Source organism: Chiloscyllium punctatum, chromosome 46, assembly GCF_047496795.1.
Source record: "Chiloscyllium punctatum isolate Juve2018m chromosome 46, sChiPun1.3, whole genome shotgun sequence".
NCBI classification, from domain to species: Eukaryota; Metazoa; Chordata; class Chondrichthyes; order Orectolobiformes; family Hemiscylliidae; genus Chiloscyllium; species Chiloscyllium punctatum.
The window spans coordinates 39,057,861-39,073,186 of record NC_092784.1 but is presented as its reverse complement, the minus strand read 5'-3'; the positions used below and the strand labels follow the sequence as shown (position 1 = coordinate 39,073,186).

At 41.9% G+C, this 15,326-nt stretch overlaps 1 protein-coding gene across 9 annotated transcripts in view; it reads left to right on the top strand.

Moving 5' to 3' along the window:
- pnpla6 (patatin-like phospholipase domain containing 6) overlaps nucleotides 1–15,326 on the top strand; it is a 224,021-nt gene that overhangs the window by 24,925 nt on the left and 183,770 nt on the right. For 6 of the 9 annotated variants that reach the window (XM_072564054.1, XM_072564050.1, XM_072564048.1 and 3 more), the window contains 2 exons: nucleotides 8,863–8,904; nucleotides 14,096–14,183. In XM_072564054.1, the coding sequence (XP_072420155.1) occupies nucleotides 8,863–8,904; nucleotides 14,096–14,183 (130 nt within the window). The remainder of the gene's footprint in view (nucleotides 1–8,862; nucleotides 8,905–14,095; nucleotides 14,184–15,326) is intronic. The other 3 variants (XM_072564052.1, XM_072564051.1, XM_072564055.1) reach the window with 1 other exon arrangement.

Genomic DNA, 15,326 nt, shown 5'->3' with positions numbered 1-15,326 from the left:
GTTACCTATTACCAGCTGAACTTGTATGCAAGTTTTGTGAAATGCATGGACGAAGATTCCCAAATCCTGCTGTTCATTAGCTTTCTGCAGCTCTCCTATTCTTTCTGCCAAAATGTGTAACTTCACATTTCCCACATCATATTCTTTCTGCAGGGTTTTGCCATTCAGCCTAACATTATCCCTCTAAGACTTTTCGTGTCACCCTTACCATTTGCCTTCCCTCCACTTTCTGAGCCATGTGCAGCAATTTCACCTTCCAAACCATGAACTTATATTGTAAATAATTGTGACCCTGGAACTGATCCTTGTCCCCCTTATTCCAATTATTTGTTAGTATATACTCTATCCATGCTAATATACCATCTTTAACACCATGTGCTTTTATCTTTTGTTAATGTGTGGTACAGTATCAATGTCTTCTGCATAATCTAAATGCATTACATTCACTGCTTCCCCTTCATCTATCCTGCTTGTTAACTCCTCGAAGAATTCTAGCCATTGGGTGGCACGGTGGCTCAGTAGTTAGCACTGCTGCCTCACAGCACCAAGGACCCGAGTTTGATTCTAGCCTTGGGTGACTGTCGTCTGTATGAAGTTTGCACATTCTCCCCATGACTGCGTGGGTTTCCTCTGGGTGCTCTGGTTTCCTCCCACAATCCAAAGATGGTGCAGGTTAGGTGATTGGTCATGCTAAATAACCCCATAGTGTCCAGGGATGTGTAGGTTGGGTGCATTAGTCAGGGGGAAATGTAGAGTAATAGAGTAGGGGAATGGGTCTGGATGGGTTACTCTTCAGCGGGTCGGTGTGGACTTGTCAGGCCGAAGGGTCTGTTTCCACACTGTAGGGTATCTGTGATAGATTTGTCAGGCATAATTTCCCCTTCACAAAGCCATGCTGATTCTGTTTGATCATATTGTGCATTTTGAAATGCTCTGCTATTACTTCCTTCATAATACACTGTAATATTTTCCCATCAAAAGGTGTTAAACTTCTGGCTTTTTTTTCTCCTATTTTAAATAAAAAATGTTGCGTTGGCAGTTCTGTAATCTTCTGGGACCTATCCCGAATCTAGGATTCCTCAAAAGTTATTAGCAGTGCATCCATTATCTAGATAGCCTATCTCCTTTAATATCCTGGGGTGCAACCCATCAGACCCAGTGGACTTATCCGTCCTCAGCCCCATCCATTTCCCTAGCACTTCTGAGGAGTGATAGTTACTGGACTTATTTCCTGTCCGTTTCTACTTGGAATATTTAGTCATTTTGGAAGGCTGTTACTGTTTTCTCGTGTGAAGTATTTACTCAACCCCTCTGCCATTTCCTGGTTCCCTAGTATTATTTCCCCAGCCTTGCCTGTGGAGTGATCATTTTGGCTGTTGTCTTCCTTTTGTATATTTAAAGAAGCTCTTCCTGTCCATCTTGATGTTACTTGCAAGTTTACATGTAATGTTTATTTTCTCCTCTTTGGTTGTCTTTTGTTGGCTTTTAAGAAAGTTAGTAAGAAAGAACAGTATCAGTTCAGCGAACAAATCCGAAATGTGTTTATCTGCAAACGTTTTGTAATCTCGCTAGGTAATATCAGTGCGCCTCTAGTGAAGCATTGGTGTCTGTCTCGCCTGGTATTTGTGTCTCTGTTTTCTGGCACTTCCAGCTCTGTGTCTGAGTGGTTTATATATGGGGCTGAGTTCAATATGTTTGTTGATAAAGTTCCAGTTGTCGTGCCAGGCTTCAAAGACTTCTGTTGCATGTCTCTATTTTGCCTGTGTTAGGATGTTTACATTGTCCCAGTTAAATTTGTGTCCATCACTGTCTGTGTGGGTGTAAATGAGAGCGTGCTGGTCTTGTCTGGTTGATGTTGATGTTTGTGCACTTGTATGGTCAGTTTTCTTCCTATTTGTCCAATATAATGTTTTTCACAGTCCTTGCAGGGTATCTTGTCAGTTGTTTGTCCTGTCGGATGTGGGTGTGAGGTCTTGAACATTTGTAAGGAACTGGTGAAAGGTGTTAACTGGTTTGTGGGCCACTGTGGTTCTTATGGGTCGGAGTAGTTGGGTAGTCATTTCTGATATGTCCTTGTTATATGGTATGGTCATTATTGTGTTTGATCGTGTAGTGTCTTCTTCTTTGTTGCGTAAATGACTAGATTAGCTTACAATATCTGCTCGACATGGGCATGTTGGACCGAAGGGTCTGTTTCCTTGCTGCACATCTCTGACTCTAATGGAGGATTGTGTTCTTGGGGTACCTGTTCCATGTAAATTCCTGCTCCTGTTCTGCTCTATAGAGTTCCGTGTTGCTGCAGGACCCTCTGTGTCCTTGCCTGTTTAAGTAGTGTTCTAATGCAGCTTTGTTTGTGGGTGCTGGGGTGGTTGCTGTTTTAGTTCAGTATGTGGTCAGTATGGGTGTTCCTCCTGTACACTGGTCTGGAGTTCACCGGTAGGTCTGTGTTCCACTAATACATCCAGGAAGGAGAGTCTGCCATTGTTCTCTTCTTCAGTGAACTTTATTCCACTGAGGAATTTAGTGATGTGGTGGTGAGTTTCTTCCAGTTGTGTATGTTTTATGATGACAAAGGTATAATCTACTTTTCGGATTCAGAGTCAAAGAGTGTGTTGCTGGAAAAGCACAGCAGGTCAGGCAGCATCCAAGGAGCAGGAGAGTCAAAGTTTTGAGCATAAGCTCTTCATCAGGAATGTGGTTTGGGTTGTGTGGTAGGGAGGGCTTTATGTTCCAAATGTTGCATTACTGCTTCTGCTATTGTTCCTGATATTGGGGACCCCATTGGTGTACCATTGATGTGTCTGTATACTTGTCCATTGAATGTAAAGTAAATTGTGAAACATAGGTGCAGTAATTTTAACATGCTGTTCTTGTTGATGCTGCTGGTGTGGTTGGGTATCCTGGTATTCACTTCGTCCAATAGTGTGGCAGTGATATTCTTAGCGAGGTTGATGTCTATGGATGTACAGAGCACTGTTACATCAAATGAAATTGTTATTTTGTCCTCCTCTATTGTGATGTTTCTGATGTTCTTAAGGAACTCTTGGGAGGAGTGATGATGTGGTTGGAGTATCCTAATGTAACATTTGGGCCGAACAACACTCTCTATTCTCTACCCCAAACTCTGGATCTGATATCCTGCATTTCCCATGGTTAATCCACCTAGCCTGGACAGTATGTGCAAATTAGCATGGTGCAATCCACCTAACCTGCACATCTTTGGACTATGGAAGGAAATCAGAGCACCAGGAGGGAAACCCACACTGACACAGGGAGGATAAGACCATAAGACATAGGAGCAGAAATTATGCCATTCAGCCCATCGAGTCTGCTCCACTATTCAATTGTGGCTATGCAAACTCCACACAGACAATCGCCTGAGGGTGGAATTGAACCCAGGCCCTTGGTGCTGTGAGGCAGCAGGGCTAACCACGTGACACCCTCTGTGTAAGCCTTTTCTCTGTGTCTTCTCTCGATCAAATCTCCCTCTCTGCAGGGTAGATCTCAAGCTGCCCTTTGTTCTTGACATTTTATTTTTACACTGAAAAAACTCAGTGAAGTGATCATGTTGAGGAATGAAGTGTTCCAAAAAGCAAAGAAATAATTTACACTGATCCCCTTTTTTGAAGTTCTTTTGCCTGCCTGTTAATACGTTTCCAAGTTAGGATGCTGGGGTGAACTTGTTGGTGCTGTTCCAAGACACGTGCTGCTGCCCTTGTGCTTCCTGACTGTAGTGGTTGTGGGTTGGAAACTGCTGCCTGGTTTGTTAATCAAAATGCTGTGAACTTACAAGAAACTGGCACGTTCCTTGTGTGTTGTGGCTTTAAGCTTAATTGAAGGTTACTCATTTTTGAGGATATTGATCAATTCTTCTAATTCTGTTTCTGTACTACTCCAAATATGAGAGTGAAATATAGAAGGTAATGTTACTATTTGATGACATCATCGAATAATTTACTTGGTGGAATGAAGAAAGAGTCCTAGAAAACCGAAAGGTATATTTCTCGCAAACCTCCATTAAAGATCGCCATCAAATCCTTTCTCAACTTGCTTGAAGCAAGTCAGTGCTTCTGAGCTGAGCCTGCTAATCTCTCCCTAAATTAGTGGTAAATGTTTATAACGCCTCGCTCCAAGCATCAGTTTGTATTCACCCTATTATCTGAAGCTGATATGAAATCGAGAGATATGTTAAAGGTTTGACTTTATTGAGAATTTAAAATCTCCTCTTAAGATTTCTAAGCAGAGAACAATAACTTTTTATAAGGTGCTAATTGATTTGTTAGTGAATATAAATAAGTTATATTACCAATTGGAAATGTGCTCAGAATACTAGCTCATAAGAGAGGCAAGTTTAAAAAAAAATGTCATTATTAGAGTATTTCAATTTTATTAGCTGTGTCGGACTGTTTACAAATAACGATTGAAACCAGTGAGTGGTGATAATAGCCTCTTCATTCAGCAGCTGCAGGAGCAGAGTTTGAGGTGGTGATGGAATCCTGAAATACAGTTCTTCCATTCAGACTCCATCGTTGTGGTGTTACATTGTTTTATCTATTGTGTGACTTCAGTCCTGGGGAAAACAGGAGATGGTTTAAACCTTGGTTAAATGGTGGCTGTTACTCCTGATGGGATTAAGAGTGTCTGTCCGGCCTGCTTGCAGAGTTAAGAGGTCTTTTGTCTTTGAAGTCAGTCAATGTTAATAAAAGTACTCTGCCTGTATGCTGTAAATAAGTTAGAAATTATAGATGTACTTATTAAAAGAATAAAGGAGATTAAACTGATTACCACAGCTGGGTTGTGAGATTTGTGTACTGTTTGTTGGTGTGAGTTTCATTTATTTGTGCAGTTTCATGGAAGCGCTGTTTTGACAGCCCTGTTTAATGTATTTAACAAGTAAATCCTAGTTGGGGAAACTGATGTTCTGAAGAACACATTTGGTATGCTTTCCTTTACTGGTCAGAGCATTGAGGAGAGGAGCTGGGAGGCCATGTTGAGGCTGTACAGGACATTGGTTAGGCTCATATGGAATATTGCATGCAATTCTGGTCTGCCTCCTGTCGGAAGGATGTTACGAAACTTGAAAGGGTTCAGAAAAAATTTACAAGGCTGTTGCTGGGGTTAGAGAGTTTCAGCTTTAGGGAGAGGCTGAATAGGCTGGGGCTGTTTTCCTGCAGCCTTGGAGGCTGAGGAGTGACCTTTATAGAGGTTTATAAAATCATTAGGGGCATGGATAGGGTAAATAGACAAGGTCCCCATGGGATGGGGGAGTCCAGAAGTAGAGGGCATAGGTTTAGGGTGAGAAGAGAAACATTTAAAAGGGACCTAAGGGGCAACTTTTTCACACAGGTTGGTACGTGTATGGAATGAGCTGCCACAGGAAATGGAGGCTGGTACAGTTAACAGTATTTAAAAGGTATCTGGCCGGGTATGTGAATAGGAAAGGTGTAGAGGGATATGGGCCAAGTGCTGGAAAATGGCACAGCATTAATTTAGGATATCTGGTCGGCATGGACAAGGTCAACTGAAGACTCTGTTTCCAAGTTGTCCATCTCTATGACTCTATTCAGGTCCTGAGAGATGGTTGGTAAGGGCTGGTTAATATTATAATATTTCCATAGTTTTGGGTGGGTCGTGGAGACTCTGTGGCAGTGAGGGCCTTGTTTCTGAATAGATTAATAGTCTTTAATATTTATTCAGAGCTTGTTTTTGATCTAAATAGGTTGAAATGTGTGGAATGGGTTTGAAAGTAATGTTGTAAGTGAGTCTGTCTTGCATTATGAAAATGTACTACAAAAATGCGGTTTTATGAATGAAACCTCATTATAGTAAACAACAGGTTAGTAGATGGTTATAAATGAATAGGAACGTGATATTAATGAATGTAGCAAACTGAGTGTATTAGTAAGGATACATATAACACAATATCTCTCAGTTCCCAGCAATAGAATGAGGTTTCTAAAACAGGGAGGTAATAGAACATTAGACCACTAAACTAGAGACCCAGATCATGTTTTGAAGAGCTGGGCTCGAATCCCAACATTGAGTATGATGGAATTTGAACTCAATAAAAATGAAGAGTCTAGTAATGCACATGAAATCAATGACTATTGTCAGAAAAACCCATCTCATTTCCCTAACTTCCTTGAGGAAAGAAAATCTACTATACTTATTAATTGCCTGACGTGGAATCAGACCTTCTGGACAATGTCCCAGATGTGACCTTCATTATCCCTGGATATGCCCTGTCCCACTGGTATGTCAGCCCAGTAGAGGTGGAGTGCACTGGTGTACAGTTCAGAGGGAGGTGCCCTGGGAGTGCTCAATATTGACTATGGACACTGTGATGTCACATGGCATCAGGTCAGACATGGACAAGGAATAATGAATTGGTACTTCTCTCAATGTTGTTCAACATGGAGGATATACCGGGTGGAAGATTTCAATGTCCATTACCGAGTGGCTTGGCAGCAGTATAATTGATCAAACTGGTCTGGTCCTAAATGATGTCGTGGCTGGTGTGGGTCTGCAACAGGTAGTGAGGGAACCAACAGGAAGGAAAACATGTTTGACTTATCACCTCATTCTCACCAATCTTCCTGCCACAGATGCATCTGCCCATGACCATATTGGCAAAAGTGACCACCGTACAGTCTTCGTGGAGATGAAGTCCCACCTTCACATTGAGAATTCCCTCTGTGTTGTGTGGGACAGATTTTGAACAGATCTAACAACTCTGTGCTCCAGCACAGTTGTACTCCGTAACCTTATAGTCTGGCAAATTTCCCACTCTACAATTACCATCAAGCCTGGTTCAGTGAAGAATGCAGAGCATGTCAACAATAGCACCAATACTTAAAAATGATGTGCCAACCAGGTGCAGTTATAAATGGGGCTACTCGTGTGCTAAACAGCATAAGCAGCAAGTAATAGGCGGAGCTAAGTGATTCTACAACAAACAGATCAGATCTCAGCTCTGTCATCAACAGTGCTATCAGGCAGCACTTGCTCAGCAATAACCTGCTCATAGGCACAGTTTGGGTTCCACTAGGGTCACTTAGCTCCTTACTGCATCAAACATGAACAAAGGTGCTGAATTCCAGAGGTGAGCAGAGATCCTAGAACAGTACAGCAAGGAATAGGCCCTGTGACCCATCATGTGTAAGCTGACTATGATACCATTCTAAAGTCATCTCATCCATTTGCATGTATCCACATCCCTCTATTCCCTGCCTGTTCATGTGCTTATCTAAGTACTGTATTGCTTAAACCTTGCTTCAACAACCACCCCCCAACCAAACACCATCTTAAACCCCTTCACATCTGATATTTCCACCCTGGAGAAAGGCTCTGACTATCCACTCTATCCATGCTTTTCATAACTTTATGTACTTCTGTCAGGTCACCCCTCAACCTCCCTCTAGCAAAAACAATCCCAAGTTTGTCCAATACACTCCAGCTCAGGGAACATCCTGGTAAACCCTTTTCCAGTCTTTCCAAAGCCTCCACGTCTGCCCTACAGTGTGGTGATCAGAACTGCACAGTACTGTCAGTGTGGCCTAACTAAGGCTTTATACAGTAGGTGAGGTGAGAGGGTCTGCCACATTTGGTTGGATATGGCATCAAGGAGCCCTACCAAACCTGGAAATGGATGTGAATCGGAGAAGACTCTCTGCTGGTTGGAGTCAAACCTGGCACAGGGGAAGATGGTTGTAGTTGTAGGAGGTCAGTTGTCTCAGCTCCAGGACATTTCTGCAGGAGTCCCTCAGGGTAGTGTCCAAGGCCTAATCATCTTCGGCTGCGTCATCAATGACCTTCCCTCCATCTTTACTGGTAAATGCACAATGTTCAGCACCATTGGTTATTCTTCAGTTACTGAAGCAGCCCATGTCTAAATTCAGCAAAACCTGGACAATGTTGAGCTTCCGGTGGCAAGTACAATTAGTGCCACATCAATGCCATGCAATGACCAGTTCCAATAAAAGGCAATCCAACCATTGTCTTTTGACATTTGGTGGCATTACCATCACTAAATGCTACACTATCAACATTCTGAGGGTAATCATTGACCAGAAAATGAACTGGACTCACCCACATAAACACAGTGGTTGTATGAGCAGGTCAGAGGCTCGGAAAACTGCAGTGACTAATTCACCACCTGACTCCCCAAAGCCTGTCTACCATTTGCAAGGAACAAGTCAGGAATGTGGTGGAATATTATCCTAATTGCCAGGATGAGTGCAGCTCCAAGACAACTCAAACTTGACTCCATCCAGGGCAAAGCAGCCCACTCAATTGGCATTGCATCTGTAAACCTCTACTCCCTTCTCCACTGATGCTCAGTAGCAGCAGTGTCTACTATTGGCAAAATGGACTGCAAATATTTGCCAAAGATCCTTAGACAGCACTTTCCAAACCAAGACCGATTCCATCTCAAAGAAAACAAGGGGAGCAGCTGCAACCTGACTTGGAAATATATCACCATTCCTTCCATTTTACAGATTCAAATCCTGGAAATCTCTACCTCAAGGCTTTGTGGATTATCTACAGTTCATGGACTTCAAAAGTTCAAGAAGGCAGCTTAATGCCACCTTAAGGACAACTAGGAATAACAGTAAATGCTGGCCTGGCCAGCAGCATTCCTGTCCCATGAATTAACAATGTGTGCGTATCTTTGTGCAATATTTGTCGAGAATCTTTAGAGTTTAGGCAAATATTAGAGAAATTGAGACAAGTAGTGGTGATTTGACGTATACTTTATTAACTGCTGCATAGAACACTATAGAGATAGACAGTCTGGACACTTCAGTAGAAGGGTCCTGGCTAAATTGGAGGAGTAAAAACATTTTCTGTTAATTTACCTAGCCAGAGTCTGGAATGTTTCAGAATTCGGCTGCAAAGTCATTGGTGAGTAAAGAATTTCTTCATAGTAAAGGGGGAGAATGGGGGGTGGGGAATGGGGAAGATGTTGTGGGGGTGGGGGAGAGGATGGGGAAGATTCTTGATTCAGAGCCCTCTTCGCTGACTGGAGTCTCTTTAGGCTTGGTGTTGAACTCAACAACTAACATCCCTGGAGAGTATTCCCTCAGTTCCTGGTTGATAGTTATTTTCTTATTTAACAAATATTACTAAAACAAATTGCATTCTGCTGTATGCTACATTGCATTACTGCAACCATTGTACCTGCCTGAAAGTCCTTAAACCAATTGCTTGATAGCACAAGTCATAATTCTTACTGAGAAAGGACACAAATTGCTGCAACATTTTGATTTGGATTGCTATAAGGTAGAATACCACATTTCAAAAGGACCAACTTTTTGTTCTGCACGAGGAAAGGATGCTGATTCAGTTGGATTCTGGTTGAAGTGTTCTCCTGAAGCATGCACCAATGACATGTTATCCCTCATGTTTTTGTGTAAGGAAAACGGCACAATGCTTAGAAATATTCTTTTGGCTTGCAGAGGACTGGGACCTGAGTATACGTATACAAGGCAAGTCTATGTGAGCCGTGTTGCGAGTATGGCTGGTGGTTTCACGTTGGTTTTGAGCAGAATTCTTGTCTTCCCCAGAATTGTTCAGTAAATGGTGTTGGATGTAGAATTTGAAATATAGTCTCGAAAATAAAGGTGATTCTGCAGTTGAATGCTATTTTGCTGAACAATCTGGAGTGCGTGAAAAATCCTATCCACAAGTAATTTCCCTTACAGTGTGGCTCACTTGCATTTGCGAGAGGCGACATATATTCATACCCAGGTGCCATTCCTTCATAAACCAAATGGATATGTTCAGGTATTGTGCAGCTTTCAGTTAAAGAAACGTTTGGGGGTAACCATTTCCTGATGCATTCTCCATGGCAACACGTCAGCCAATTAGCACCATGTTGTATAAATTGCTGTTCCCTTTTGAGATGCGGTATCCCTACATCTGTGGTGATGAATGGAAGAAGAAAAGCTTTAACTGAGAATAAATAAATGAGAGAGCATGAGCTGAAGGGTGAAAGTCAATTGAATATAGTTGAGAAAGTGTATCGGGTATGAGCAGGGAGGGAAAGAGTTACATTTTGAGTTTTGTGAAACAAAAGGTTCAGTTAGCATGGCCCCGATCAGATAACTTTCATTTCATGACAAAGTAACTAGTTGACACACAATAGTGAATTTTGGGATAGACTGCCTAAGGCAGTGATTGAAACCAATCAAATCAGTAATTTAAGACAAAACAAAACTTGAAAGAACTGCGGATGCTGTAAATCAGAAACAAAATCAGAAATTGCCGGAAAGGCTCAGCAACACCTGGCAGTATCTGTGGAGAGAAAGCAGAGTTAAAGTTTTGGATCCAGTGATCTTCTTGAGAACTGGAGTAATTTGAGAGACTTTGGATTTTTTCGCCCAGAAGTGTGCCAGTGTAGCAGTTCTGTCCTGTTGGTCAACTCTGAGGCTGCTTATTGATCCAAAATGGTCCTTTCTGACCCTCTATATTCTAGCCTGTCTTAATTAGGTTTCAGTTACCTTTTCAGTGTTATACTGGGCAGTTCTTCACTAGGAATAATCTTGGGATTTAGCCTGTACAGAAGCTATTTAAATACTGTACCCCGAGGCAAGGCTTTTTGCAAGGTCCAAAATGGCTTAAAAGTTGATGGCAGATAAATTCAATTTAAATTGTTACCCCTTTTTCATCACTACTTTTTTGTCTTACATGGACAATAATGACACCATCAGCACAATCACTATGTTTGTGCTATGAAAGTTTTCAAAGGTTTTTGTAATGGAAGTTGTGAATATTTTCCGTAATCTAAATTCTGTGTAACTTCTTTTGCAATTAGCTCTCAGTTCTGTAACCAAACTTAATGTATGGTTTTCCCACAGTGATGACAAAGCCTTTGTCAGCTGAACATTTCCACAATATGAAAACTTGGCACAGGAACCTTTTTTTAATGAGTCCCCAATTGAATAAAAGCTTAGTAAAACATACCAGTGTTTCTGTAAGTCTTTTTATTTTTCCGTTCTTTCATGGGATGAGAGTGTTGTTGGCTTGGCCAGAATTTATTGCCCATCTCTAATTGTCCAGAAGGCAGTGCATTGCTGTGGGTCAGGAGTTGCCGGTAGGCCAGACCAGGCCAGGACAGCAGATTGTTTTTCCTATAGGATACTTGGTGAACCAGCTGGTGGTTTTATGACAATCAGCTACGATTACCTGATTGCATTAAGATAGATTTTATTTTAAAATCCTAGGTTTTTTAAACTGAATTTAGTTTTACCTTCAAATTTTACCATTTGCCAATGTAAGACTTGAACCCACAATGTCGGCATAATTTTAGAGATTCGCATTGCTGTTATGCTATCGCCTTTCCTAAATTTAAGAAACATTTCAGAAAACACAACTGATCCAGTTGCTCCCTGACCCCTTTCCCAATGCCATCCTCCTCTCTCAAAGAACCAAAGGCCAGGAGCAAGTAGCAGTTTTGGGTGATCTAACCCTGTAGTCCTTTGCCCACATGACTACGATCAGAGAAAGGTTTTTCGACTGGAAATATATCATCAGTGAATTTAGACTTCTCCTCACTGCAAATAGGCAGGAAGAGATGCACTGTCTGTTCCTTCAGTGTCTCTCATTTCCCCCCCCCCCCGTCCTATGTAAAGAGAAGACTGGTGTCAGTATGGGCCAGATGTTTGTGGCTGCATCCTCAGCCCCAGATCTTCTGTAGCTAGTTCTGGTACTGCTGCTGAGGTCAATTTACTCTGAGTGAAGGCTGAGGACTAAAATTGGACCTTTATGATCTACGTGACCTGATATTGGAATCTCTAGAATCCATAACATCTCTACAGTCGGGAAGCAAGCCATTTGGCCCATTGAGTCCACACCAACCCTCAGAAGAGCATCCCACCCAGACCTATTCCCCTACCCTGTACCCCTACATTTCTCATGGCTAATTCACTCTACACATCCCTGAAAGCTATGGGAAATTTAGCATAGCCAATTCACCTAACCTGCACATCTTTGACTGTGGGAGGAAACTGGAGCACCCAGAGAAAACCCACACAGACACTGGGAGAGTGTGCAAACTCCACACAGACAGTCACCCGAGACTAGAATTGAACCCGGGTCCCTGGTGCCATGAGGCAACAGTGCTAACCACTGAGCCACCATGCCACCCAGACAGTGTCTTTTTCTTGCATGTTGCTGCTGTGTTCAGTATTGGGTCAATTTGAAGCTGCCTGCCAGCTGGTCAGCACTCATTTGTTGGACATGGCAGGCTCCCCTTTTGTTCATTGGAATGAGCAAAAATCTCTCATGACCTTTTATACACATTAAGATGAGTGACATAGAACAGTGATTGCTTTCTGAACAACAAAAGGAAATCCTTTAGTAGGAATTTGCTGACGAATTCATTTGATGTGTTGCTGTGGTCACAAGTGGAGTTAAATAATACAGGTTGGATTTTTGGACTTGATGATGTTCCTTGTATTAGAAACATGCACCCTAGTGTTAAATTGAATGGTGCACCCAACTGTTCACCAGAAATGAGAGTCACTGGTGTTTCCAGTGAAACATTTGTTTCAGATTTAAAATAGGTGAATTCAATTAATTTAATGAAACATGATGACTCCTGGGCAGCAAGTTTACAGGTGCCATCAATCTCCGAGGTGGCCATAATATAGAAACCGGGTTAATCAATGAGAGACTGTGAACTGCAGGGAAGCATGGTAGCTAAATCGGCACTTGTTTTTCTCTAGCAACACTTCCAACAACAGGTTGTATTTGTATGTCGCCCTTTGCATAATAAAAGACTCCAGGTACTTCAGACAAATGCAACACAGCAGCATTTTACATTATATGTGGCAGTGCTATAGTAGGTGACCAAAGGCCACAGGCGTTTTAAAGAGCACCCTAAAGAAGGAAAGGGAGATAGTGAGGCAGAGATGTGTAGGGAGGGAGATATGGAGAGCTTGGGGCTCAGGCAGCTGAAGGCCTGGCTACCAACAGTGGTGGATGATTAAATTCAATACAGCTAATAAAGGCATAAACATGGCTCTCAGTGACATAGGCAGGGGTGTAATCAGGTTTTCCACTAATTCAGTGGATCCTGTCCTTTAATAATACCCTCTCACTCTGAGGAGACTGAGACCATGTGAATAAACCCTGTGGCTGACTTGGCTGTCCACAATCAAGAGATCAAATGGGGAGCCTCCTGGTTTGTTTTCTCTCACAAGCTGTGTAAAAGCAAAATGTGAAATCAAGTGAACTGTACATGAAGATAGTGAGCCTTGTAGTTGGAGACCTTCTCGTCGTTCAAGAAATACATTGAGCCATCACTAGCATGAAGTATGGTGTGCACTGGAAGAATTCCAGAGATCTGCAGGTTAGGTGAATTGGCCATGCTAAATTGCCCACAGTGTTCCGGGATGTGTAGGTTAGGGGCATTAGGGGAATTGTAAAGCAATAGTGCAGAGGACTGGGTCTGGGTGGGTTACCCTTTGGTGGGTTGGTGTGGGCTTGTTGGGCTGAAGGATCTGTTCCCAAACTGTAGGGATTCTATGACCACCTTCAATTACTTTGAACCGCTGTCTAAGTGGAATTCAAATGTGCTGGCTTCCAGGATTGTCACTTGTGGAATACTATCACGACTGGACTTGACTCTGAAGTAGCTCAGGTTGCATTCTTCAGAAAATTTTCAATTAATCCTTCAGAAAACAAAGTGCAACTTTGTTTCAGCAATGGCCTAGTTATCTTTGACAATTTGTTGCTTTAAACGAAGGGCATTGCTTTTTGGCTAAGATGTGGAGGTGCTGGTGTTGGACTGGGGTGGACAAAGTTAAAAATCACACGACACTAGGTTATAGTCCAACAGCTTTATTTGGAAGTACTAGCTTTTGGAGCGCTGCTCCTTCTTCAGGTAACTGCAGGTAGCTGTCTGATGAAGGAGCAGCATTCTGAAAGCTAGTGCTTCCAAATAGTCCAACAGGTTTATAATCTGGTGTTGTGATTTCTAAATTTTGGCTTAGTGTTTGTTAAAGAGCTGAAGGTCACATTTTTGCTTTTTTTTTCCCCCTATCTTTATTTGAATTCTAAATTCTTTGGTTTTATACCATTTGTTTTTCAGATGATGGGAGTAATCCTGGGGGCTGGAGTGGCAATGGTGCTGATCGCCACCACCATCCTCATTGTACACCGGCGACTACAAGAGAGAAGTAAGTGAAACTTTACTGAAAAACTGTTTCAACTCGTGGGCATTCCAGAATTATTGGGCAATGTGTTCTCAGCCCTGTCCTCCCTAACTAACATTGAGAGTGAATGTTCCTGTTGCAGCATCCCTCCCTGCTCTTTATTTTTTGCTGAGTTTAAATAAAACCCTCAGCTCAATAATCGGGGTATTTTGGTGATTAAAAGTCTCCATTCACATGCAGATGGTCTACCACTGGAGGAGCAGGTTTGCTGTCATGTGCATTGCTCGCAGTTCCAAATTAAGTTAAAACTGCTGGAGCCGATGACTTGCCTATTCTTTCCTTTGATGGAAGAATGAATGTTGTGCATACAGTACCTCTTTGTCAGCCTTGGCTCAGTGAGAGTACCGAGTCAGAGGGCCATGGATTCATGCTTAATTCCAGAGACTTTCAGCATATAATTTAGACAGCAGCCCACAATCTTCTGTCTCAGACAAGAGAGCTACAACTGAGCCAAAGCTGACCCCAGAAAGCAGATATACTTAATGAATCTTTTATGGACTGAAAGATTTTGCAACTTTCATTCATTATTCAAAAAAGAAGTTCAAGATCTAGGTTTAAGACTGTAAAATGATAATGGTTTGCAAACGATTAGGAGGAAATGGCTTACTTTTTGCTGTTACTAAGCTGGAGTAGCAAATGAGAGGAAAATGAAACAGAAGTTGGAAGTGCCTATCAGAGGCTGCTTATACACAAATTATTTGTTCATCTTTGCTTTCCAATTCTAAGCAATTGGAACACGCGTACATTGCATTTTGTGTCAGCCTTGCTACTAGAGTAGTCACAAAGTACTACCCTGTGTTCTATCTGAATAATAATTTTTCTTTCTCCATCTACTTTTAATTTTCAGTCATTAAATTCAGTTAGTCTACCACACTGACCCCTGACCTTTTCACCTTTTACTTTTCAGTTTCCCTTGGTATCTGTCATAAGTTTGAAGGATGATTTTATTTCGTCCATGAACTATGTTAATGCAATAATTGAGGGAAGATGGTGCATTATCTCAAGGTCATGTCTGTTAGGAAGAAGAACACCATTTTAAAACTGATCTTCGATTATTCTGAATCCTTATTACTTTTGGTAGGAAAAAAATGTTTTGTCTGAGTAGGT